The sequence below is a fragment of the Falco biarmicus genome, chromosome 6 (genome assembly GCF_023638135.1).
Source record: "Falco biarmicus isolate bFalBia1 chromosome 6, bFalBia1.pri, whole genome shotgun sequence".
NCBI classification, from domain to species: domain Eukaryota; kingdom Metazoa; phylum Chordata; class Aves; order Falconiformes; family Falconidae; genus Falco; species Falco biarmicus.
Window position 1 is genome coordinate 61,823,189 of NC_079293.1, and position 25,996 is coordinate 61,849,184.

The 25,996-nt window shown below is 43.4% G+C and overlaps 1 protein-coding gene across 2 annotated transcripts in view; it reads right to left on the reverse strand.

Moving 5' to 3' along the window:
* The window catches only part of DCBLD1 (discoidin, CUB and LCCL domain containing 1), a 49,635-nt gene extending 25,205 nt beyond the window's left edge, over positions 1 to 24,430 (reverse strand). For both annotated transcript variants that reach the window (XM_056344097.1, XM_056344096.1), the window contains exons 1-2: positions 24,070 to 24,430; positions 8,020 to 8,232 (exon numbers count right to left, since the gene is read on the reverse strand). In XM_056344097.1, the coding sequence (XP_056200072.1) occupies positions 8,020 to 8,232; positions 24,070 to 24,310 (454 nt within the window). In that variant the 5' untranslated portion in view covers positions 24,311 to 24,430. The remainder of the gene's footprint in view (positions 1 to 8,019; positions 8,233 to 24,069) is intronic.
* Positions 24,431 to 25,996: the final 1,566 nt, after the last annotated feature.

A 25,996-nucleotide genomic window follows, 5' to 3' on the forward strand; every position in this document is an offset into this window, starting at 1 on the left:
AGGATTAATTCCTTAAAGGATATAGAAGCAAGAAAGAGCGTACACTTTCTGGTGGAATGGATGAATGAAGGAAGAAATATTTTCCGTAAGTTTATCGCTTTTCTGCATAGACTTGGAAAGAAAAAATAGGGGGACATCTATCATTACTACAAAACATTCACTTGTTCTTTCATTGCAAACTGAGGAAGCCTTGCAAAATATGTCAACACATTTCTTCTCAGTAATTCAGGTAATACCGTATCAGCACTACACTCCCAGGTCTTCAGACTTGCCTGAGGTCTAGCACAGTTTATTTCCATGCTATCAAATACAGAAATGAGAACTGAGAGGTAGGGTTTAGAAAAACATATAAGCGGTATCTCACCCCTCTATTGCTGTTCTCAGAGAAACCAAGGAGACACCCGTTTGCCTTAGAGGTTCTTTACTCCCTGAAAGAACTAGAGACACATGCAGTCTGTATTTAGAAAAAGGTGGTGGTCCACTCTTTTCAGTGCTTATTGTGTTTAAAATGACCAGTATAAGCACCTTTCTGATTTGATTTACCCAGAATATTGTTTTAGGTTTAGCTGCACCTCTCTCCATTTTGCCAAGGTTTTGCTGAGTAGCCTTTTTAACCTTTTAATTCTCTTCCAAGAAATTTGCCAGGAGGACAACTAGTAATGCTTAGAAAATAAAACCAATTCAGGGCCAAGACAATTCTTTGGGTTTAGTTTTGACTGATAAGAGAATTGTACGCTTTCATCTGTTTTCCAATTCTCTTTAAAAAATAATGTCTTTGTTTTTAACCACAGGTACTCTTTCCTATGCACTTCCATACAGCAGTCCTCCATTTCCGCTAATGTAAAGCCAGAGAAAGGATAGTCTCCCAGGCTCCGTGATGTGCCTGAATTAGATGCACTTTCTATATCCACAGCAACACCTAGATTTCTTCTCCACTGACTTACCCATTACCTTGAATGCACATATTGTGAGATTTTATAGACATTAGAAGATTAAAACCAATCAGCATCTGTGCACATCAGACTTCATCTTAAAACTGTATTTACTAGTCAGTATTTTCCACTTGCAATTGAGGTGACAAAACCACTACTTTATCGACTACTTCGAAAACTCACATGTTCCCTTCTTCTCTGTCCATTCCACCTAGGATTTATTGATTTCCCCAGGCTGTCTGTATGAATACTGTACAACCATAGCGGAGAGGAGGGATGATGGAGAAAGCCTTGGTTTGTGTCTGGTATGAAAATGAGAAACTTGTTTATAGGGGTTCTGCTAACTTCTACTGCAGCATTTGGACTTGACTCTGGATAAATATTTAATTCCTGAACCTGGGACTAAGCCAAAAGTTTTTTAAGATCCCTTTTGAGAACTGCCAGATCACGTTATCAGTTTTTCATCTTCTAATGTTAGTTTGAGGTGGGTTGTTTTGCATATTTGGCTTGAAAAACAAGTCATGAATGCTGGTCTCTCTCCCTGCTTCCTGTTAAAGTGACTCGGCTGGAGCTCTGCTGGGGTAAGCAGGCAGGTTTATTTACTAAGAACAAAGAAAAGCATTTGATTTAATAAACAGATGTGCTACATGTCATGGAACTGAGTAGGTATTTTCCATATTTCAGTATTGCTACAACTAGATGCCAGGTCCTTTTCTTCCTTCTGTGTCTCATTAACGAGCTGACCCCACCATGGTTCCGTCTGTTCGCTACAGATTCTTTAATATATATGTTTTTTTTAAATTATGCAGGAGAGCTATTAGGAGCCATGGGATTTCAAATGTACCTAATTTAATATTCTCGATAATTAAACTAACATTTAATGTCGTCCAGAACTTCTGATGTGTTAGTACGGTTTAGGCGGCTTACATGAAATACTTTTATTTTGGAATCACCGCCTCCAAGCAATATTAACATCCTGCAAGATACAGGGTAAATTGTCTCGTGGATATCCTTTGGCTGGTTCCTCTGGAGACTGAAGAGACTATTTTACATGTTGTTTATATTTTAAATGTTAGCAATAGTCTACTGCTTTTGTCTTTTTCCTAATAGTGTTGTTTTGCAAATCTGACGATCTTTACTGCATTGTCTGGTTTTATGAGGTCTAGTTTACTTCTCCTGTCAACCAGGCTCTGGCATACTTCCTGAGATTGCTTTGCTGAATTATGTTCCTTTATTTTTTCTACTTCCCTTATGAAGCACTGTGCCTAGAGGACCCTTCTCTCACACCAGCTGGCAATGCCTACATGCCATTTGTTTCTGTACATCTTAATACTTTCTGCCTCTTCTGTAAGGGTTTTGCTTCCTTTCAAAAGTAATTATTTCCCTCTTTAGCTATTGCATATTCACCTTACTATGCTTGTTCTGCTTTCAAATTCCTCAACTTCATTTGAAATCTGAAGCTTAACATTCACAGAGGTCCTTAAGAACTCAGTTTAGACATCAATGCATGACATCCTCTGTTCAACAGGGAATCTTCTCCCTTTTTTCTGTCTTTACTTGCAGAGTAAGCCATAGCTAGTGAGCTATGTAGCTCGCTACATGGGTGTAGCAATGATCCTATGGATTTACCTCTCCAGGATTATAATTTCCTAACTTTTGTTTGGGGGAAACAATGTTTAAATTGTGATCCTTACAGTCAGTAGCTTTTCTCAAAGAAAGCAATTTGGAAGTACCTCAGTAGCAGGGGAAGGACAGGGGATGCGAGGAACGCAAATTATACTTGCTTCACGTTAAGAGCTAAAAGCTCAGCCAGAGTGCAAGTCTTTCACAAACAGCCCACAAAACAAGCAAGGACCCATTGCATGAAAACATCTGCATTTTTGAAATTCATCCCCATTCCACCTTCACACAAATGCTTCACTTTGATAAGCAGTAATTCTTCCTCTCCCCCTTACTGAGAGGAGAGGTCTTCTCCACTCCAACCCTGCCACGCACATGCGCAGGGATAACCAATGTGACCCTACAAGGACATGCCAGGAGATGAAAAGTGCTGCTCTGTGTCCTTTGCAGAACATGGGGAAGGTGGCGTTTAATACTCAGTAGATAGGAGTTGACAAAAGTAGTCAGCATGAGACAGGCTGGTTATTCAGCGTTTAACTCTGTGCACCACAGTCTGACCTCAGCCTGAGCAGAAAGCATTTCTCATTTAAGGAAAAACAAACATAACTTTCAGTTAACATTTCCAAAGCGTTGCCAAAAACTGTGATAAAGGCACCCAAGTAGCATCAGGCCGGAGAAGTAATTACAATTTAAGAAGGGAGGCTCTGGGCCACCTGCACAGGCTGTAGGTCTGCCTGACCTGCTTGACCTCAGGTGAGACCCCCCACTTCTAACATGGCTGTGGTTTTAGCCAAACCCAAAGACAGGAGCACAGCAACAGTTAAGAATCATTAATAAAGAACTGCAGCTGTTTAACAAAAACCACAGAAAAATACACAATACATTTTATGCAACTAAGAGGAAAAAAAAAGAGTTCATTTGATAAAACAAACACAGACATTCTACGTTGCATAAATCTTTCCAGAGCTGAAACCTTGGGATACTGCAACCACTCAGGCGAAACCTAATGTTAGAAGAGTTCTGACTATTAAGAAACTGCTCAACTTGATCTTCAGCGAGAACTTGTCTGGGCATTTCCCTGGATTTCCTGAAATACCAGAAACAATACTGTAATAACAAGTTTCCTTTGAGGGGCAAAAAAGAAACCTGGACACTCCCTTTATTCAAGCAAGACACTTATTACAATACATAATAAGGAAAGACCAGTTTGATGAATCCCCTCAAGTCATAATGACAGGTAGAAGGCATCCAAAAAGCGCTCAGTTCTCCTGCACACCCACACCTGTGTGCATACAGGCACATGCACACACTCAGTCAGCATCCGTCAGACACTCATGTATCAGTAAATGCTCAATTTGTCTAACAACTCTCAGTGATGGGGTGCAGGGAGGAGGAAGCATTTTCAGTAATTTCTCTATCTATTTGACGCTACTTACAGGCTATAAATTATGCAAGAACAAGGTAACTGCACTAACTCTCCAAATTATTATTAGTCACTCAGCAGATCTGACATCCACCCCAGAGGAACACATCAACCTCCTACTGACTGCAAGTGAATGGAGAAGTAAGTAGGCACTTATCTCTTCTTTCATCTATCTCTCCAGTCAAGACTGATGATCATCTCACCAAATTAAGGGAAAAAATATTAAGCCATTAGTTGGGGAAAGCGAGGGGAAAAAGTAAGAAAGAAGGGTCAAAAGAGGTACAGAAATCTGATAAAGACATTCAAAGAAACTGACTAAAAGCAGGTCCTGTCGAACTTCTAAAACATTTTTATGTTACACCTTCACAAGTAGTGAAAGTTTTGTTCTTGAGGACTACAGGGCCCACATAGTTAATCTTGTTTTCACGTATTCCTTTAATTAAAAAATCAGAAGCTCTTATTCAGAGCTCAGTATTTTTAATATGCTCAGCTAATGCTATTAACTTGAGAAGAAAAGCATTTCAGTAAAGGTTGCACCTTGTCTACACCATGACATCATGCTTTATATTTATTTTTATTCTAGATTTTCCTTCTGTGGGACAAAAACCCTCCATATTTTCATCCAGTGCAAAGCTATGCCTTTGAAACAGAACATAATCATCTATTTATTTCCCCCAGAGACAACACGTGCAAAGCTGTGCTAATATTTAAAGGTTTGTCAGACAAAGGTGATTCAGTTTCAGCAAACCTGGTGTTAGACTACCTTTGCTAACTGATGATTAATATTTTCACATCTAAGTCTGGATACAAAGCTAACAGTTTGAAAGAAAAGGCTTGCTACAGGTTTCTTCCTCCTGTGAACATCAGAGGAATAGTCTGCAGAGTAATAACCCAGAGATACAGTGTTCAGCAACTTTATGTCTCCAGTTTTAGAGCTTCATTAAGATTATATAATGACTTCCTTTTGATTGCAATATTGGAGAAATCTAATTGCAGTGGCTGCTTTCACAGGTCCATCAAAGCTGAGAAGTATCTAAGGTGAGAAGAACTGTAGCATCACATTTGTGTCCCATTGAGCAGGGAGGCTTTAGGAGACAAAACAAGGCTTTTCTAGGAAGGAATTAGATTCATAGTACTATTCTATCAACTTAAAAATTTACGGAATGCTCTGAACTTAAATAAAACTTGCATGTAAGTCACCTAATCCGTAGTCACTGACTTACAAAAGTGAAGAAATCCATGTTATGACTAACATAAATCAATCAATCCATTCATTTATATATGACAGCTTCCCCTTACTACATGGAACATAAATACCCCAAACATGAATTGAGTTACTCCTCGCTGTACTGCGTGAATCCCAGCAGAAGGTTATAACGATGAATGAATCACAGCTAAATGTAAAGACAGCACGTGGGAGAAATCTGAAAGGAAAACAATACTTTGTCATCTGAAGACTTGTTTACACTAATTTTATATTTATGCACATAATCTAGTGTTTTGCCTATGACCAATTTCTAAGCTTCAGATACACTCCTCAACAGATGTTTGTATGCATACCAACATTCTCTTTTGTCTTCTGTAGAGCTGAAGAGATCAGCATGGTATTTAAAACATACTTCCCTTTAGACCTTATTGTCTTATAATTGCAAACCTCTTCTATAAAGAGCAAAGACTGCTTGGCTAATTTGAAACATGAGTAACATTCACACCACCAGCTTTCATACTTGGCTTTTTAGGTTTTCCTTTTTAAACCCAGGTCAAATACAGAAAACATGCAAAGATTAGTTTTTAATTGCACAGATGTTTTCAATGCCTGCAAAATCTTTTCAACTCTCCACTGTCCAGTGAAAGATTTCAATGGCAAAGGTCAATATCTTCGTGGCCAAAGGGAAGATGTCGTCCTGCCTGTAGATGTTCATGAAGAGGGGAGGGTTGCAAAGAGGAGATCTAGGCTCAGAAACAGCTACCTAAAAGGTCATTTAACAGGCTGAATGGACTTCACAGTGCTTACTCACAAAACTTCTTTTGTTTATGTAAATGCATATTAAACCCCAGAGCTATAGCAAGACTATTGAAACAACCGACTTACAGAAGCTCTTATCTCATCTATGAATTCCCATGTGTTTTAAAATACAAGTAATATTATGAATTTATGCATACAGTGCCATTTCCACACTGGTTTTCCATATGGATTTACCTGAATGTAGAGCAGAGACTCTGTAGGTATGCTAGTGGGAAAGTCTACAGCAAGCTGCAGACCACAAAAACCATTACAGATGGTATGCCTGCCTAAGCTATAAAACTTGTTTAATCATATGAGTAAAATCTGCTAATTGTGCAGTTCGTTACTGCGAATGCAAATTTACAGTCCACATGCACCAGACATTACCAGTCAGGTCTGAAAATGGGTGGGGGAATACTTTAAAGAAATTCATTATATGGATTTCATTGCATAACACACAGGTATTTCATGGTTGCAGGCTGAGTAACTGCAGACTGAACTACATGAAGATACCTTCAGGCTGACGTGTAAGGAGCCGGAATTGCCATCAACATCCAAGATTTTTCACTTCAGAAAACAATATATTGATTTATCCTTGTTTCCTAGAAAAGCCTTTGATTACAATTGTCAAGATAGCATCCATAAAAATTGTTCAAAGATACAATAATGCAATACTCATCACCAATCTCTTACTGCCAAGTACAAACTGCTTCAGCTGAACGCAACTCATTACTTACCAATCTGAAACGAAGGAAACAACATAAAAAAACCATCCCAGCACACACAGAGATGTTCCCTATGCTTCAAATCAAGCTCTATGCAAGGCTTAGGCATCAACACGTCACTACCCGCTCTTAGCAAAGGCAATTTCAAAACGTATACTCCCCCATGAGAACAATAATTACCTTTACCTTCCTTTGCAAGCAAGGCTATAATACTTCACCTGATCTTATCTTACCAGATGAGTGATAGGCCTATCATGCTCATGAATGAAAGGCAATCACCCCCTCCTACTACTAAGATATCTTATGAGTCCTCATCTTAGGAGAGCCACACAGTTTATTGAGCCAAGCAATGAGCTGGGTGAGCTGAAAACCTGCAGAGGCTCTATATAGCTCATCTCTTCATCGTCTTTTCCCATTGAATCCATTCTGCTTGTTAAGTCCAGTACAGCACATTCAGCCTCAGCTGACTGAAGGGCTAGAGCCCACTCCCAGCAGGCAAAATTTTATGAACTGTCAATCCATTAGTTTCTTTCTGCAGTGTGGAACTTCTTGCAGCCCTGACTTTAAGTTGGACTTGTGAAAAAGGGTGCACTGACTTGAAAATCAGTTTGACTCTTCTAGAAAGAGCAGATCAAAAGTTTCAGCGACAACTGGCTGAGAAAACTGATTTGAGAATGGCCTCAGGTTCTCCCTGTGGGGGATCCCGTTGTCATTATGACTGTTTTAAGTGCACAGCTGTAGCAGATTACTCACTTATCTTCCTGCGCAAATCTCTCACAGGAGTGCAGACTGGCTGCACATATTTAATGTCTTCGAGTATTAAAGCCTGTATATTAGCAAAGGTTATCAGTGTCTAATAGGTAGCATTAACAAAGGTTACCTCCTCTCTGAGCCCTGAACTGCCTAGGAAATAGAGACGTGCAGGATCATTGGCTCCAGTTTCTCATCTCGCCTCTGTCTAGCCCGTGAGCTACCCGAGAAGGGTACAGGGCCGATACAGATCCACGTACTTGCTCTACCAAAGCTGTGACAGTACGGCTCTGCAGGCCTGAGGGCAGAGCCCCTGCAGTGGATGCGCCAGAAGCAGGCACAAGCCCCGGTGGGCCCCTCCACAGAGCAGCATGGCAGCACCTCCAGCCTTGGCAGAGCAGCACACGGTGCGGTCAGTGGCCTCCCATACTGAGAACAGCACACTTGAATACAAAAAAAGAGGAGGAAAGGACAAAAGCTGACATTTCTTCCATTCTGCTGACCCAGCCTTTACTCACATTTCTACCAGTTCATGCATCAACCACTGCCTTATCTTTTACATACCATGCAATGTTGAAGAGCTCTGGATGGTAAGGTAGCTGGATTCACATTTCTGTGATTCGATATCCAGATCTCCAATTTTTAAGATGAGGCGTTTTCCCGGAGGCACTTGGATTTTCTTTTCACAAAGAGTGTAGTTTGGGTATGTCCCGGGATAGTTCTTGGATGCCAGGGTCCCACTATCCTGATACATCACCATGTGCCCACATCCATCCCCTGCAGCAGGAGAAGAAACAAGGAAGGGAAACAAAACATATTCCTCAATAAAAATGCATAAGAAAATGCTGGTCACATAATCATCTCACGTGCGCTTCCACCTTTTAAAAAAGCATTTTGTTTTACTCCACCTCAGTTATGCTATCGTTGGAACATTGGCAACAAATAAACACAGTCATATTTCTCTTGTAAAGCGGGAGAAAGGAGGGCTGGAAATACTCATGAACTAAGATGTATTTGACAGTCCTGTACAAGCAGAGTCTCTCTGGCTTTCTGTTTTACAGCCAAATCCTACTGAAACTCTGAAGGTGCAATTCCACATGTAATAGGTAGGATGGTTCCTTAAACTGTTTTCTCCCAATTCTTGTTCCACAATTTATTTCCATAGAAAGAACCATCAGAGAGAGGGTAACTGAATCACACATGAAAGCACAGACATGATTTAACTACGTACTGTCACAGACCTGACTCATCTTACTTTCCTGTTGGTTTGCTTGCACCACTTGCACAATACAAAAAGCCCAGGGGGCAAGGCAAAACCACAGGAGGGGCTACAGAAGTGGGACGTGCATTGTTAATGGTACACGGACTGCTTCATGGTAGCATGCCTGGAGATCTAAGTGGTGCCGCTTCCTTGCTCCAGGGGTGAAGGTAGGTGCCCACAAAGTGTGTTTCTGTGGCACTGTGTAGGAGCCAGCTCAGCTTTGGAGCCTTTCCTTGGTGGAGAGGCATTGGAGGAGCAGCTGCAGCAGAACGCATGACAACAGGAAAAGGTACATGGAAATACATGGAGGGATGTGGGGACGGACATGGAAAACAGGAAGCATCCATGGAGGGGAAGGAAGCAAGTATCAGATAAAAGACCTTGACTACTAAATGAAGTAATTTTTGCTGAACTATTTAAAAGTGTACTAGTAACTTAAAATGTATATATTAAAGCTTAAACCATTTCATTCTGCTGAATCTTCCAAATCATGAAAACTATTGCAACAGTGGAACCAGTCCCATAGATACGGGCATATAACAGGCAGTCCTTGGTTTTAGGTCAGTTAGGGCATCGGCACTATTTACATGAGTCTTGTATTCTGTTATCCTTTATCACTGCAAAACCAATGTTAGTTCCAGAAGTGTTAATAAAATAAAGAATCCTGCAGAGCTGGGAATTCACAATATTCACTTTAACTACCCAAAATTTTACCTTTGGGGATATTTTAGTAAAACTGTTTTGGTCTGTGCACTTCAATGACTATCTGAATTTCCTTCCACAATCTCTAGGAGGAACAAATTTAAAGTTTGATAAGATTATTTTAAAATGAACAACTAAAAATGAAGTGTTGATAAAGAAACGTGCCATACCAGGGGTTGGGGGGAAGGTGGCATGCTGTGCAAAGATAAGCTCCAAGCTATCAAACTTCAACTTGCTACTATATAATTACACTGCCATTTCATCCAACTCACTCAACCGCTTTTTCACAAGAAACAGAATTTATTTTGAAGCCTTATCTTTATCACTAGCTTTTTTGCCTACAATTTAATTTTGTCACAGGTTCATGCTTGGAATAGCGGTGAATAGAAGACATAGATCCAAAATCATATCACCATAAAACATATTAATTTTTTTTTCAGAGCTCCTTGTTCGCATACTTTAAGACACATCCATTTTTCAAGTTTTTTATTCAAGCATTATTGATTTCATAATACATAGGAAAATGCTCAGGATGAAAGGCAAACTGGCCTCTTGAGCAAATCATCTTTTAATGGAAACTTTCTACAACAGGAATAAAAATATACAGAGTAATACAGTACACAAGCTATCAACTTTATGAACCCAGAGAGGTGTCCACAAAGATCCAAGCAGTGTAAAACCAGATCATGTGCAGCAGGACACAGGACAACCTTGCTGCCTGTGTAGCCAACTGCTGCGTACTAAAAAAGAACTGCCCGTGGCCTTTAATTTACACTGTGTGTTTCTATCAGTAAGCATTTACTTTAGTTGGACTGATGAAAATAAAGTAACTACAACCCAGAACTTGGTTTGCAACTTACCCTTATTGGGAAAGAAAAGGAAAAAACAAAGGGAAAAGTTACACAACCACAACAAAATGTCATGGGGATGAACTCCTTAAAATGAAAAGTCTAGTGTTGCACAGTCTTCCCTCGCTGGGCTATGTTCTGGCCTGTGTCACATCGGTACAACCCCAAGGACCCATTGTGGTACAAAACTGAAAAGACACTGCTATCATGGTAAGACCCTGACAGCTGTCCAGGTCACAAAGCATTGTATTTCTGCAGAAAGCGTACAGGCAAAACTGGGCACCAGACACCTCAGCCTGCCAATCTCCGTTGAGGTTATACAAGGTCTTGTTCCCAGGGAAACTCCTTTTTTTTTTTTTTTACATCTGCCTTTCAGTCAGTGTTGAAGCGTATTAACACCAGAATACCTTTTGAGCTGAGAAAGCATAAATGCTATTTTCCGACTTTTCACTGATGAAGCATGGTCATTCAAACACTCCAGCTGGTGAGAGGCAAGCACAGCACCATCCTGCCTCGTAACATCCCTTGTTGCCTCTGTTCTGTCTGCCTCAAAGGAAAAGGTCATGACAAAAGCTTGTTCACCACAAGAACCAAAGCAGCGTGCAAAAAGTCAGACCAAGCCCTAGTAACTATTGCTTCTTACAGAGAAGCCTGACTGCAGCTCTAAATTTTTAATTTCTCAGCAAGATTACCACAGCAAAATAAAAATCTTGGACTGAAATTTGCTAGGAAATGCACCCTAGGCAAGGAGTGTGAAGGTATGGAGGGAAGGGGGAATAAAACTCAGGATCTGGTAACTCATTGAAAGAGAGATTTAATGACTAAATGTAATAAAAAATTTAAAAATACAATCCCACTATATATCAAGGGCTCAGAAATGAAGGCAAACTGTAAGGAATTCAAAACGTATCCCTGTTCACAGTTTCAAATGAAAAATGTGAACAATAATACCATTAGTTTGGTTCTTAACATTATTTTCCACATTACATTTTGATTTTCAATAGAGATGTATTGACCAAGCCTCAGATATGTTTCCATTTAAAACACAACTGCTTCCCCTTATGAAAACTATGGTTTAAATACCCGATCTCGCACTCTTTTCTATTGGCACAGCTCTTCTGGCTGGAAATACATGTATTCAGCTGGTCAGTTCAATGCAGGATTTCTGGCTAACACTACATTTTCACTTACTGTTTACTTCTAGGAAACTGCTTTCTATCACCCCATTTGGCAAGAAGCTGGCAGCCTTGCCTTGGACATCCAGGTTTCACCACTTCTCACTGGACAAGAGCAAAGCAAAATCTTTGGAGCACAAGAAAGACAAAACACACTTAGATTTAATAAAATCTCTCCTCAGCACCAAGAGTTACTAAAAGCACATCAAACATGCTTTGTAAACAAAGTTCCCACAGGCATTTGAATAAAGATCAAGATCATGGTCTCTGGATCGCGGGTGCCCACCTGTTGGCCTACGCACAGGTTGCACCAGAGATCACACAGCGCTGGAATGAAGGCTGTTTACCACAGATAAAAATAGCCTCCTACAGCAGAAGGTGGAAATAACTCCCCAAGTAAGAACCACAACCGGCACCTTCTGCCGTTGCAGCGGGCACGCCGCCTGCACCTTGCCCCCTCACACGGTGCTCGCTGAGAGCTGCGCCTGCATGTGAAACCAAACCTGGGAACCTGCCAGAAGACACCAGCACATGTCCCTGTGGGGAGGGCAAGAGGAGGTACCAGGTGGCTGGCAGGCAGCACCATTTCCCATCCTCAGACACATGCATGATGGATGTGCGTAGGACAAGGTGAAGGCGTAGCTCCAAGTAGCTGTGTCTGGGCTGGGTCTGACCATGGCTGCTGGCTCATGGGCACAAGGGCGCCTTCCAGGATCTACCCTGCCCAGGATGGATGTAGGCAATGAAATCGATGCCCACGAATGAGCTCCAGCCCCACACTGTGAGCTGCCCTGGACATAGCCCCAACAGATACTGTGGCTTTAGCAAAATGGAGTTGATCCCAGAAGAAGCAGAGTTAGAGACCTCTGAAAATGATGCTGGTTCCTTCAGGTACCCTCCTGCCACCCAAAATCACCTGGCTAGGCTGACTCTACTCCCACCTCTTCCCAAATCCAGTGCACAGCCAAGCCCTGGCCTCTCACTCCTGTCTCCCAGGCTTTTCCACCCCTTGCTCACACACATAAGGGCACACGTACCCTGCCTTCATCCAAGCACTCAGCACATCACCCTCTGAGTTAGGGAGAAGATTACAGTTTTTCAAATAACTGCTATAAAAAGTTTCCACATGCTGCATCTTTCATGAAACACATTTATACCACTAACTACAAAACAGCTACATAGCATGATATCAAAGTACATTTTCAGAAGCATTGCTACAACATCCTGCCAGCAAACAGCTGCTGCCTTCATCCTTCTGATTCACCCTTACGAAGCAGTTAATAACAGACTTGGACTCACTCCAGCACTAAATACGTGTTACACCTAGGTGTGCTCACACACACAGCCAGAAGCTCCCTGTCCTCTTCCACCCCTCTGCGCAAGCCCTGTCAGGCACCAGCATTTCTCTCTCAGCCTCTCTGGCTACAGGCTCCCACTACTTGCTGCCCCTTGGCTGCTGATCTCTTTCCACTGGGATGAAGACACCCAAAGCAACCTAATTTCCCTCTCCGCCTCCTCTCCCCCAGTTTGACATCCTTTGCATGCCCACCATCATGATGGTGCCCAGGACAGGGTGTTTTCTCCCTACCCTGCGTGGAGGCCAGGGTGCAAAGCTAGTGGGGCACTGCCAGCCTGTCCTTCTTCCTTCCCAACTCCTCCTTCCCTTGAGAGGAGAGAGCAAGAAAACTGAGTTTGTATACCTACATTCTTGATTCAGCCAGAAATCAGCATTTTCTGAAGAGCCACAGCTGCAAATGGACACAGCCGAAGTGAAGAAAATGCCACTGAGTTGAAGGTACGGCTTTGCAAGCTCTGACGAGAAGCCCCACAGGGAGAAGTGAAATTCGCCTCATCTTCCATGTTGCTTTCCCTCAATAACTCCAGCTTATTAAAAGATACAATAATAACTGAGTCAAGAAGGAGTTATGTGCCTGTGTTTAAGAGAAGATTTGAGTTATGCGTAAGAACAGACAAGTATCTAAAAAAGAAAGCAACTCTTTCCAGCCAAACCTGTGCCCTCCCTGCTCATGTGGGATAGGAGAAAAGACCAGGGAAAAACCAAGACTTTTTGCCAGATGCCATCCAAATCCACTGTTGTGGTCTGACAACACTTCAGGTTTTCATACGGCTGCACTAACAGAATCATGCACACTGCGAACACAAACGGTTTGTACCTTCACTGCTCTGAGGTGATGGAGTAAAACCCAGAATTAAGCATTTCATCTCCAATCCCTCCACTGCCAAACCTGCATCAAGAGCATCAGCTCTTCACTGAGCCATCATAATGGGAGAGAGAGAGAGACCACCATGCAACCATGACCTGAACCCGTCATTTCTCCAGAGAACGATGAAGGTGTCAGGCCTCTGCTGCTCCTGGCAATGGGCTCAAGCAGGTAACAAAAACAAAGGGCAACACTGTGGGCCTGAGGCATTACTGAGCAGGTGAGCAACCCCAGTCCCCGTCCCCAGTGGTGCTGGGGTACAGAGCCACGGGCGTCACAGGGAGCAGCAGTGGGGGTGACCACATGCATTTGGGGATTTCACAAACCACAATTTCGGGGCAGATGCCATTTACACCACCTGAGCAGCAGGCTGAGCCCTGTATCTAAAGAAGTATATATATCCAAGGCATTTTTTTTCAGAAGTCCAGCTTTACATTCTTCACAATATTTTGTGGATACAGCAAAAACTGTTTTCAAATAAACCACTGAAAACTAAGGCCAAGTCTATAATCATCTGAAAAAACAGTGACTGCAATCTTCCATGGTCCTTAAATTAGTATTAATATCTTTTCAAGGGAAGAAGTCCCCCACTTTGCAGTATACTTTCAAGTATACTTTGCAAGTATTACTTTGCAAAATGCAAAATAAATAGTGTGCAAACTTCTTCTTTGAACTGCATTTTCATTTGTTTGACTCCATTAGATTCCCAGGAAACATTCTAATCCCTGTGCTGCAGCAATTCCTCAGGACACCCATTTTGCTGCCCAAGCTAACCAAGCAGTGGCTTGGAGGAGGGCTGAGAGAGCAGGAACAGAAAGTAGAACAGCAAAAGAAAGGAACATTGCGGAGTGCTGATATGTTGCCCAAATTATTTACTTACCGGCTTCAAAGGGATGCAAAAGGAGAAGGTCAAACAAACCACAGTGTGTTTTTCCTCCTCTTCACAGACATTATTACTGTAATGTCCCTCTTAAAGCAGGAATGAAAAAGCAGCAAATGATCTCCAATTGGTTCCATAAATCACAAATTCCCACCGTGTGCCCAAGCTGCCACCCCTCCCGCTGCGATTCCGGCTGCGGGCGGAGGCTGGCTTTCCCCAGGGTGTCCCCTGCTGCCAGCCTCAGGAGATGCTCTGCCTCAAAAATATACAAAGTTATTTTGGTAACCACGTTGGATGGCCATCATCAAGTATAGAAAAAAAAATACTCCTAACAACCATTCTAAGTGTCTTAACCAGCAAAGTAGCTTACATCTGTACTACCGTTTTTCAAAGTTAAGAGAGTTCTACAGCAACTGCAAGCACTGCCACATGCCAGTAGCCAGGGAAATCTTTCCAGCTGTGCTGAGCTACATGGCAGTGACTTTGCAGGACTGCCACAACCAACCCAGGCAGCCTTTACTACCCCTGAAACCTCTCACCTTTGCAGAAGTCTGCAAAGACAAAAACCCAGCAAGATCTGAGATTTTATTTATTTAGCTGCTGAAATGCAAAAACAAAGCAGAAATCTCCTTATAAGCAGCTTCTTCCATCAACAGGAAGCCATGTTCCACCAAAGAGGAAACTTCACACCCAGCATTCAGGTTTGCAACCTTAACAAGTAGGAGAGTAAATCTTACTTAAATGAACACAAATGTGAGCCAGAAACTCATATACTGAAACTCTTCCAGTTTCACTGTATCCATAAAGACTGGATTAATTTTGCTGCTTAATCAAATAACTTTCTGGAGAGCAAGCATCTCATCTGCATACACATGTTAGGGACTTAATGTTGGAATGAAACCTAACACTATCTAGCTACATTCACACATGAGACCTCGGTGATATGACAATTCGGATTACCACAGAAATCACAGTGCCAAAAGGAGACAACGGCAGCTACACCCTGGTAGTCCTTTTTCCATTAATTATTTATGAGGAGACAGGATTAAGAACTTGCTGCACTTCATAAAGAACAAGATTCTGTAACACATGAGAGACAAGGTTTACACAAAAATGTAAACAGCATCATACAATTTTCTTGCTTTGCTTCTATTAAATACCCAAATAGTAGCAAACTAGTTTGTCTTTGCTTTTCAGGATCACTATCTAGTTCCATCACAATCTGTGAAAGACAGACAGTACTGGAGTACATGTCAAAAATAAGTATGTTTTAGTCACTGCTTTCAGGACTTAGGCAGTACACCCAAATGTAGTCCTCCACAGAAGTGAGTTTCAGCACTGGAATTTGCTTTTCAGCACTCTAAATACAGCACTCTCGAGCTTGTGGGTGTGAGAAAGCTTCTATGCCTTTTTTACTGCTGCAACAAAAGAGATTTGTAAATTTTTATTTATTTCCTGCATAGCTGCATTTAATATTTGTCAACGCTTTTGTTTATGGAGGTGGCATATTGCTGTGATTGACCACCTCAACACTTTATTGGTCTGTGTGTTTTTGGAAAGAGATATGAGGACAGAGCTATGCATGTATGGAAATTTCAGAGCAATCTTAAGTGCAGAGTCTTCTTTTTGTAAAAGGGAAGTTGATTTTTTGTTTTCTAACAAATACCTGCCTACTTTAAGATACATATCCACATTACAGGCTTCAAGTGCAGAAAAGGCACCAAGTTCATCCCCAAGCACTTGCTGTAACTGCATGCTCAGAGGGAACCTTGAAGGATGGTACATAAACGGGAAGATGCTCATGCTCCTCCACCAGCTGGCCACGTAGAGTAACTCAGGACCCCAGTGATACTTCAGTGCTATAAAGGCTATGCGGAACAAATATTGCAGAGACAGAGGTTTCTTCCCTGTCCTCTGCCTGCAGCATAGCAGGAACATGGGACCGCAGCGGAAGATGGAGACCCCACCCCATGCTGGGCTCCCTGTGGGTTGGGGGACATTGTGGCATTAGGGCATTTTCTCTGATTCTACTGATTTGAGGCAAACATGCAGTTGGATTTTTATTAAGGGCTTTTCAGGCAAAGTAGGAAATGCTAATCTTAACTGAGAGACATATCATATATATGCAAATTGTTTGCTCTACTTTCTCCATCTGTTTTCTTCCAAGGTTTTTCTCTTCACTGTGCTTTACTGGAGATTAACTTACAGTATATTGCACCGAATTTGGACTGTGTGGGAAACATATGCTGCAAGCTCAGGGCCAGACTCGAATATTGGGTTGCACAGGAATAGGAATATTCACAGCAGTGCTAAGGACTGACAAACCCACAGGGACAGGAAATTCAGAGACACCAGGCTAAGGGACAGGCTGAAGCAGAACTGTTCCAGTTACTGTAGCAGGTGGGAAGGCAAGACTTCAGAACAGCTTCAATTTGGGTAGGAGGAAATGGCTGAACACGATAGAATGAAACCACCATCACCCTTTTTATAATATGTAATTCCCTTGTTAGTGTGATACAAGTCAAGCAAGATAAACAGTTATCAGTAACGAAGGGTGATCTCTTTTGAAATCAAACCTGTCCCAGCTTACTTGAACAAGCACACATTCACCGTTTTCGCTCATATGCCAGGGTGGAATACATGGTTTGTTAGTAAGAAAGGACAACAGAAAGCACACCACTTTTCTCAATGCAAATTACACACACACACCCCGTTATCCCCAAGGTATAAATTAACAAATATCTCAAGTGAAAATTAATCAGTTTGTGATTAAAACAATAATTGCTATTTACTAGCCAGATGCAATTTTCTGTTTTGCTTTTTGAGTCAGTCAACCCAGCTTCTAGGAAACTAGCTATTTCCTCCATATATAATATAACAAGTGGTTCCTCACAAGCCCAGTAGAAATGGACCCCAAAATTAACTGAACTAAGACGAAAGTATGGCCAAAAAAGCTACATCAGGCTCCTGATCTCGAGTACTGAAGGCAAGAAATGCCTTTTTTCAGCATTCTCGCGCAACCAGCCTGCCTGATACTTATCATCAAGATATTAACCAGAATGGTACACTCTGAGACTGCATAAACCAGGAAATTTAGTAATCTGTCTGGTTCATTGTGGTTACATATAGTTGCTGTGAAAAATATTTGAATTTTTTTTTAAAAAAAAAAAAGGAAAGCAGTCACACTGTTACTTAAGTACTACAGTGTCAGTTGTAGAACTGTATTTGATCCACAGTGCCGTTTCTGCATGCTCTGTGACATGTTAATATGAGACTGCATAAAAGGTTATTTGCAAATGGATCTGAAAAATAGTACAGAGAAAATGTTTTGTGCTACCCTGTGTATACCACTTACACCGAAACTCCGTAATTTCATTCTATTTGACTGGATTTTTTTGATTAGCAGTTGTATCAAACAATCATGTTCTTAAGTTTTGAAACAGTGTACAGCAGAAAGGTCTGAACAGTTTTTCACTCATCTCAAGAGTAAATACCTCAGTGTAGCTGCTCGATTTAGTTTGATACAATACTATTTTGCTTTCCACCTAGAGAACACAGGGACTTAATTTCATCTAAAAAATCAGTAGATTCATTCTCAAAAACAAGCGTTAGCACTTGTTGAAAATCAGCATGTTTTAAGGTCCGTGAGTTTAGCTATGCCTGTTCTGTCTCTGACTAAATACTAATAGATCAGCAAGTGCTGACTCCTCCTTGGGTTTGAAAATGTTAATGTGACCACCCAAGTACTCACCGCATGTGGCACAATACTTCATATTACAGCTTGTCTATTGAAATTCTGTTTTAAAGCCTTCAGCTCTGTGGCTCCCAAACATTTCAACTTCAACTTCCCTGCACTGTGCTGACACAAGAAACATGGGATAATACCCCCTGGCTTTAGGAGCAAGCTGAGACAACAGGGAGGGCAGCAGCACTGGTGTGCACCTTGGATGTTGCTGCCAAAACCTCCTGGTAGAGGGAGACCCACAGGATGCTTGAATTTATTTCACAGGTTAAAATATATTTTTTCCTTCAGTTTTTCATCTGGAGAACAAAATGGACTTTGTTTGTTACAAGGTCATTTTACAAATGAAGCATAGCTGACTATTAAAGTCAAAGCAACCCACCAACAGAGAACTGGTGTGGCACCAGAGCAAAATACAAGTAGTTTCTGCAGTTACCACAGCTGCAACAACAAGGCCGAGGCACATAACAAAGCCATTCTGTTCGGATGGGTGAAGAAATCCACCCACATTTCCAATGTTTTGAGGTCTCTCCTACTACACCATGGAGAAAAGTTTTGTTTGATTTCTGACAGGACACACAGGCCTTTGTATAGCATGAGGGATCGCACCCAGAATTCTCTATGTGTTTTTGTAATTTGAAATAGAACAAATAAACATAATTTTTATTCAGTAGACATGAACATCTGGAAGATGACATCAACATGATTCCAACTTTAATGTCAAAGCGTTAGACTGAAATTCAATATCGCTGAACAATTTGTGGAGGAAGTGCCAGAAATGAACAACACAAGATTAAAACTGTGATGGAAACAAGGTTTATGCAGCAGCTGAGGGAACAAACAATGTTTTAGAGCTCTACTAAATGCCTGATGAACATTATTGTAATTATAGGAGCAGCCTGAGCCTAGATGTGTGATTCTAAATATCAAAAATAAGATCATGGTCTTCTAGGAGGCCTTAGGTCCAGGTTTCTAGCCTTGTCCTGCCCTGCTTTCCACATTTATTCTCCTGTCCCTCTTTATGGCACTTGAGAACACCTTTACTGAAACTCTGGAGACAAGCAAAGTCAGCACGGCCTGGGCACCCTCATCCTTCCCTCTGCCTACGTGGAAAAGCAGTGCAGAGCTGCCGCACAGGCAGCTGCTGCCACCGGACAGCACCCCATCCCACCAGGGTAACAGAAAAGAGTAAGGTCACGCTGGGACTGGAAACCGTGCTCAGGCAGAAAGCCTCACCACCATCAAACTAAGACTTCACGTCTTGGAAGGAACCCCCTGAGAGGCAAGTCCTGGCTCTGTCAGAAGAAGAGACAAGGAAAGAGAGAGGAGGAAAGACCAAAATGTTTCCTCCTCATAACGCTCTCAGGCTTAATTACACAGGATCAACAATCCTAACCATAACTACTGGCAGCCTCTCTATGTGCAAGCATCCAGCCAACCTCAAAAATGGGGCTTTAGCACTGACAAAATTTTCACAGGCAAAAATCAGTTTAATTAGATAGTTTGTAATTTATTCTGAAAGCTAAAATGAAGATATCTGTACTCCTAAAACTAGTCAAACAACTATCCCTTTTTATTTAAACATCACTATTAGATTGTCCCAGTTTGAAGTTTCCTACTCCCAGTTGTAACGCTAATTAAACCTTTTGGGGAAGTTGTGTGCTCATTCTTATGCGGTGCTATTAACATTTTTTATTGCAGATGGTTGGGATCCAATACCATTCCACTGAATCCAGTCAGAAGGATTTTATTTTGATTTTGTCTGGCTTGTTTTATTTTTAGCAGATGGTGCAAACCCATATGTTGATGAGTACGTGCCACAGGAGGGCATGTGATACAATACAGCCGGCCCCAAACTACAGCGACGTCTATGCTGAGGACTTCAGTGACCATCACTCAGGACCACACTTCTTGGCATGATGTGTCAGCCCTGATGGGCTTTCAAAACTATACTATTTCTGGTACCTAAAATAGCTTTAAGAAGCTACCTCAGGCATCTACACAGCAGTGTAAGCATCCTCAAAGTCAGTGTTTTTCAAACTAATTTTTACTGGGCTACACGTGTAGCTCAAGTGGACTGAAGTGACAGTTTTGATAAATATAAATTCGTGTATTTTGCATATGCAAGTCAACAAATATTTTTCACAAAATAGGTAGGATTCAACAGCCCCGCACATTACATGCATATGCAGGTAACAATTTTCCCAAGGCATCTTTCTCTCCCTCCTTTGTCAGCAAGACTCCCAGTGGCCTCCCTGTCTCTAATTTTGTTTGCAATACATCCCCTGGATAACCTAAAGAGAAGGACATATAACAGGCTTAGAGCTATTTATAACAATGTCTGTGCGACTGAAAACATTGCAGTTTTCATGTGGTGGGTACACGCATTGCTTACGAACTGCAACCAGAAAACTGTTGCCTCCTTCTTTAGTGATTCTAGTCAGCATTCACAAGGCAAGATGGAGGGAGTCAAGGGAGGAAGCAGACATAAGGAAAAATGCAAACAAACGGAAAATTTATCAATCACTTATATTCAGAAACTGGGGGGTGGGTGGGTGTATGTGTGTGTACACGAAAGATTCATCTCTGTCTGCATTTCAAACTGCTGGAAACGGGCATGCAAAGTGGACTAGCACGATCACACCAATATTCTTCAGTATGGGTTTTTACAAGCCCCTGAGAACAAGCATAATCTCTCATAATTACTGCATATGCTGTTGTCATATTAAATAACAGCCTTGCCTCAAAACATTGAAAAGTCTACTGCCCATCAATTCTTCCAACTGGGCGCTGGGCACACCTGTCAACAGACCCAGCAATACTGCAAGCAAACTTCATGTTCAGGTGCTCACTTGCAAAGCCCACATGAACTAGTTCCATTGCTGTACTTTATATGAAGTGAAAATAAATTAGTTTCAGCAAGAGCAGTGGCTTAAAACCTTCTTCTTAATAGAGTAAAAACCCCATTCCTCTTATGCCTTCCTACAAACAGTCAACCCTCAGGTCAGTTTTAAGTCCTACTGGTCAGAAATGTAATAGAAGACTCAAAACTCTGAGAAGACTCGGATTCAACTCTGATTTCTGCTGCCCACAATTACGTGGTTCAAGGTCTTGTTCAATGAGGCCAGAAGAAAAAACAAGAGAACAGTAAAAGGCAAAGATAACATGTTCAGGTTTGCCTCCCTTCTGCCTTGGGTTTGAACTGCTGGAAGGAGATTTTGAGAAGAGATACCAGGTCAGGTATGGCTGCATGAGGTTGGCAGATGGGAAGCAAGGTGTATTTTGTAGTTGTCAGCAAAGAACTGGCAACTGAAACCGCAAGAGAAGTTAAAGATTGGCATACAGCAGAATAAAAAGGGAAAAGAGCCTTTTATTATAAATCCCAAAGCTCTTTATTACTCATGGACAGTCATAGATGTGATATTTGTCCCCAGGTGAAACCTGCTAAGCTTATAAATGTTTTAATTAGAATCTGCTCACTAAATGCTGTCTTTCCTATCATTATTCCATGTTTCATAGGTGTCCTCGAACCACACACACATTTAACACATTTTCAAGAGCAGAAAAAGAGCAGACACTTGGGCTCTGCAGTCACACTCAGATAACGAGCCATGCTATGAAGTAACCAAGCCAAGTGAAAAAAAGAGGCTTTCCCTTAATTTAAAACATAAGTAAGAAAACAGAAGCTGTAACGGCAGCTTCACCCTTGTTCTGTAACATCCCTCCAGAAAAAGTGAAGAGGCAGGTGAGCTGGTCATGAAAAAAGCAGGTTGTACAGACAGCTCATGAGAAGCCAGAAAAATGTACTACTATATTTTTAAAAATGCGTATTTTTAACTCAATATATTTAAACCAGCGCATCTTTCTTTGAACCAGCTGGTGGGAGACACCAGTGGTGACAAGATGCAGAATTAGCTGAAACTCAAGCTTGATTCACTCTGGCACTTTGCGCACTCCATTACAACTTTTAAATGAAGTCAAGAAGCTTGCACAACAGGAAGTTTGTATCCACTTACCCTTATCTCCTTTCTCCACTGGTGTGACTTTAGAACACTTAGCCCCTAATTTATAGGGTAATATCAATAAACAAACAAACAGAATAACTGCTCCCCGAGGGGAAAGGGAAGACAGGGGTCAAAATTCTCTTCTGCTTTCTAGACACTGGACAGACTATCTTGCAAATTTCAGTTTGGTCCAAAGAAAACCAGGCAAAATAGTACTTGTGTTTCCATGCTGTTGGTTTGATAGTAGAAACATTTTTTAACATAGATTCACAAATAGAATTAGAGTTATTTGGGTTGGAAGGCACCTTAAAGATCATGTAGTTCCAACCACCCTGCCATGGGCAGGGACACCTTCCACTAGACCAGGTTGCTCCAAGCCCCATCCAACCTGGCCTTGAACATAAGTGCTTTTACCAATTAATTTGGGAATACAGAACAGGAGTAGGATTCATACTTAATGCTTAGTGCCACTGTATGCACTAAAAGCCCCAGAAATCTCAGCAAACTTAGTATTTCTAACTGACTTTCCAAATGACTTTATCCTTGATGTCATCACGTGCGAGACAAACATTGGTGAAAGAAGAAACAAACAAATAAAAAAACCTGCCAAAACACTGATGAAAAGAGGGGACTGAAGGAATATTTTTTTCTTTGCTACATATGTACTTCCTGGAGCGTATCAAGTTGGAGTCTCAAACGGGGAAACATATTGAGGACAGAATAGCAAAGCTGGCATGATGCTGGCAAGTGGAAGGCGACACAAAACTCATACCAAGTTCTCCCTTCTGTGGAGATCTGTATCAGAAAGCTGCATTAATAGGAAGTTACGGGAAAAACAAGTATAAATCAGCCCAACAAAGTACTTTGTACCACTACCTGGATGCAATGCTAATGCACAGCACTGGGTTCTGGAATTTGTAGCCAAGTTGCCACATTAATACGGGGACTATTAATTTATCTGAACGTGTTATCAAGCTCATTACGGCGCCTAATTTCCAGTGTTAACTACGCTACCAGTAGCTGTCAGCGAACTCTTCTAAGATGGATGCACTGGCCACGCAATGCCACAGCCAAAAGGGGGCAACTCCTCGGCAGCAGAAGGCAGATGTAATTTACACAGGAAGCTTAACCGTGAGCCGCATGAAAACACGGGGTGAGGACAATAGTACCTGGGCCCTAATTTTAGCAAACTGCAGTACCACAAAAGGGCTTACAAGGGCCCCTTGAGATTCCCACGAAACTTTGTGCCGGCACGAGTAAGGGCATTTCTCTTTCTCAGCAGAAGAGCAGACCTGCCGGTATCCAGCTGTGGGCCAAGGGCCGCCGGCCCCGGCCCCGCTGCCGGTGCCCGAGAGGCGACCGCCGCGCACGGGGCTCCCGCCGGGGCCGATGAGGCGCGGCCGGAGCCGGGCGCCCAGGTGGCAGCGGGGACCGCGGGGACCGCCGGAGCCGCTCCCTGCCTCCCGCCCGCAACTTGCCGGAGACTTTTCCTCCACTACTTCTTTGACTTAGAACAACAACAACAAAAAAATCCTAATTAACAAAGGATCAAGAAAGCCGTAGTATACATTTACCGTAAGGCCGGTTACTATGTTAATCTCGCAGCTACTCAGACACGGGGATAAACCCGGCGAGGATTAACCAGGTCAACTATACACAGCCCGAGAGCAGCTCAGGCAACGCTCCCGCAGGGCGACAAGGCGAGGGCGCCGGCACCCCCACCGCCGGTCGCCCCAGCGCGGCGCGGACCCCGGGGTCCCCCCACGCCCCCCGCACTCACCCAGCTTCTCCGCCCGCAGCCAGAGCGGGGCCGAGGCTCCCAGCAGCAGCGAGAGCAGCAGCGAGGGGGCGGCCCGCGCCCCCCCGGCGGGGCCCACGGCTCCGGCTCTCGGCGGGGCGGGCAAGGCACAACTTCCCCACTTCCCTCCGGCTCCTTTCTCTTCCTCTCCTCCTCCTCCTCGCCGGGGCGGCTCCGGGGCCAGCCCGCGCTCCCGCGGCGGGGGGCGGCTGCCCCCCAGCATCCTTCCCCCGGCAGGTGCTTCTGCGGAGGCGGAGAAGGGGCCGTGCGGGGCTGCTAGTGGCCCCGCGCCCCGCCGGTGGCCGGGCTGCAGCGCTGCCGCCTCCCGCCTCCCCAGCCCGGGGCTGGGGGTGGAGAAAGGAAGCGGGAGAAAGGGAAGCGCCACTATTCCCATTGGGCTGCAGCGCGGGGTATCTCCTCCTCCTGCCGTGGACCGAGGGGCCGGCTCGGCCCCTCCGCCCCCTCCCCTCCGCTCCCCGGGTGCTCCTTCTGCCACCCACCGCTGTTCTGGGGGTGCTGCACAGGGGGCGGGGGGGTCCCCCCAACGCGCGCAGCCCCCAGCATTGCCGGCGACCCCCCGAAGTTGGCAGGCCATATATATATATATGCACGCGTGTATACGTATACACACACACGTACATACATATATATATATATTATTAAGCAACAGGATTATTTTGCTGTTGGCATGCTAATTCCCGGGCGGCGCTCCCGCTGCCACAGCGGGGAGGGACGCGGCGGGGGGCGCGGGGACGCGGCGGGGGGTGGACACGAGTGGGGCGGGCACGAGCGGGGCCGGCGGGCACGAGTGGGGTGGGCAGGAGCGGGGCGGTCGGGTACGCAGCCGGACGGGGCGAAGGGGAGCGTCCGGCCCCTGCAGCAGAGCTGCGGTCGTGCTGGGGCTTCCCGCTCCTGTAACCGGCTCCCGGGGTGGTAACTCCGTGCGTGCGTGATGTGTGCGGGGTTTTGTGCGTTAAAGGTCTAGGCTGAGTTAATTATGGCTTTTTTTAAAGGATGTTGTGGGCAGCCCTCTGTCCGGGTGGGGCGGCCTTAGCCACCTGGCTCCGGAGACCTGTGGCACGGGGAGGGACGCAGGTGCATGGAAGGGAAGCGGCTGCAGTGCCAGCAGCCGCAGGAGACTGGCACATTAAACGGGCCCAGCGGTTGCCTTTCCAAAGTGTGCCGGAGACTTCAAAGTAGCCTGAGCCATACAGCCTTTCCAGGGGTGGATTGCTGTGCGGCAGGTGGAGTCGCACTGCTGACACGTCAGAAATACTGGGCTGTTATGCTCAACTGAAGTACGCAATTAACTTGCATGTCCTAGAGACAACTGATAATTGTTAGATTTTATAGTATTTCAGAAAAAGTCAAGTTTAGTAAACCTTTGTTCTGATCATGCTCTTGTTTTGTGTTTGTAAGTGTTAATGTCTGGTTTTTAACTTTTCAGACACCATATGTGTTAAGGCATATTTTTTACCATGTACTCGGTACATTATATTCTTGGTATATGTATTTAACGCAGGTTTTTAGCATTTGAGACTTACCCCTGCTTTGCAAAGGGGTGTTTGAAATCTGGACTGAAATGTTAGATGCGGTGTAAGGCAGAGAGTGTCCGTTCCTGCAGCAGTTTAGCAGTCAGACTAATCCGTGCTGGACCTTGTCAGCAAATGCCAGCATCCTCCTGGCTGAAGGAGGTTGTGGTGGGTCGCTTGCTTCAAAGCTCTGAAAGCTGAGAGACACTTAAAGAGGAGTATGTCCATGTGAATAAAACTGGCCTGTTCCTGTTTGTGTCTTACAGATTGTCAGGAACAAATCCATACAAATGAAGGGGATTATGGAGGGGAAGAGGCGAGAAAGTCACTCTGCAACAGCCTCAAGACTAGACTTAAAAAGAACACAGAACTGGTGA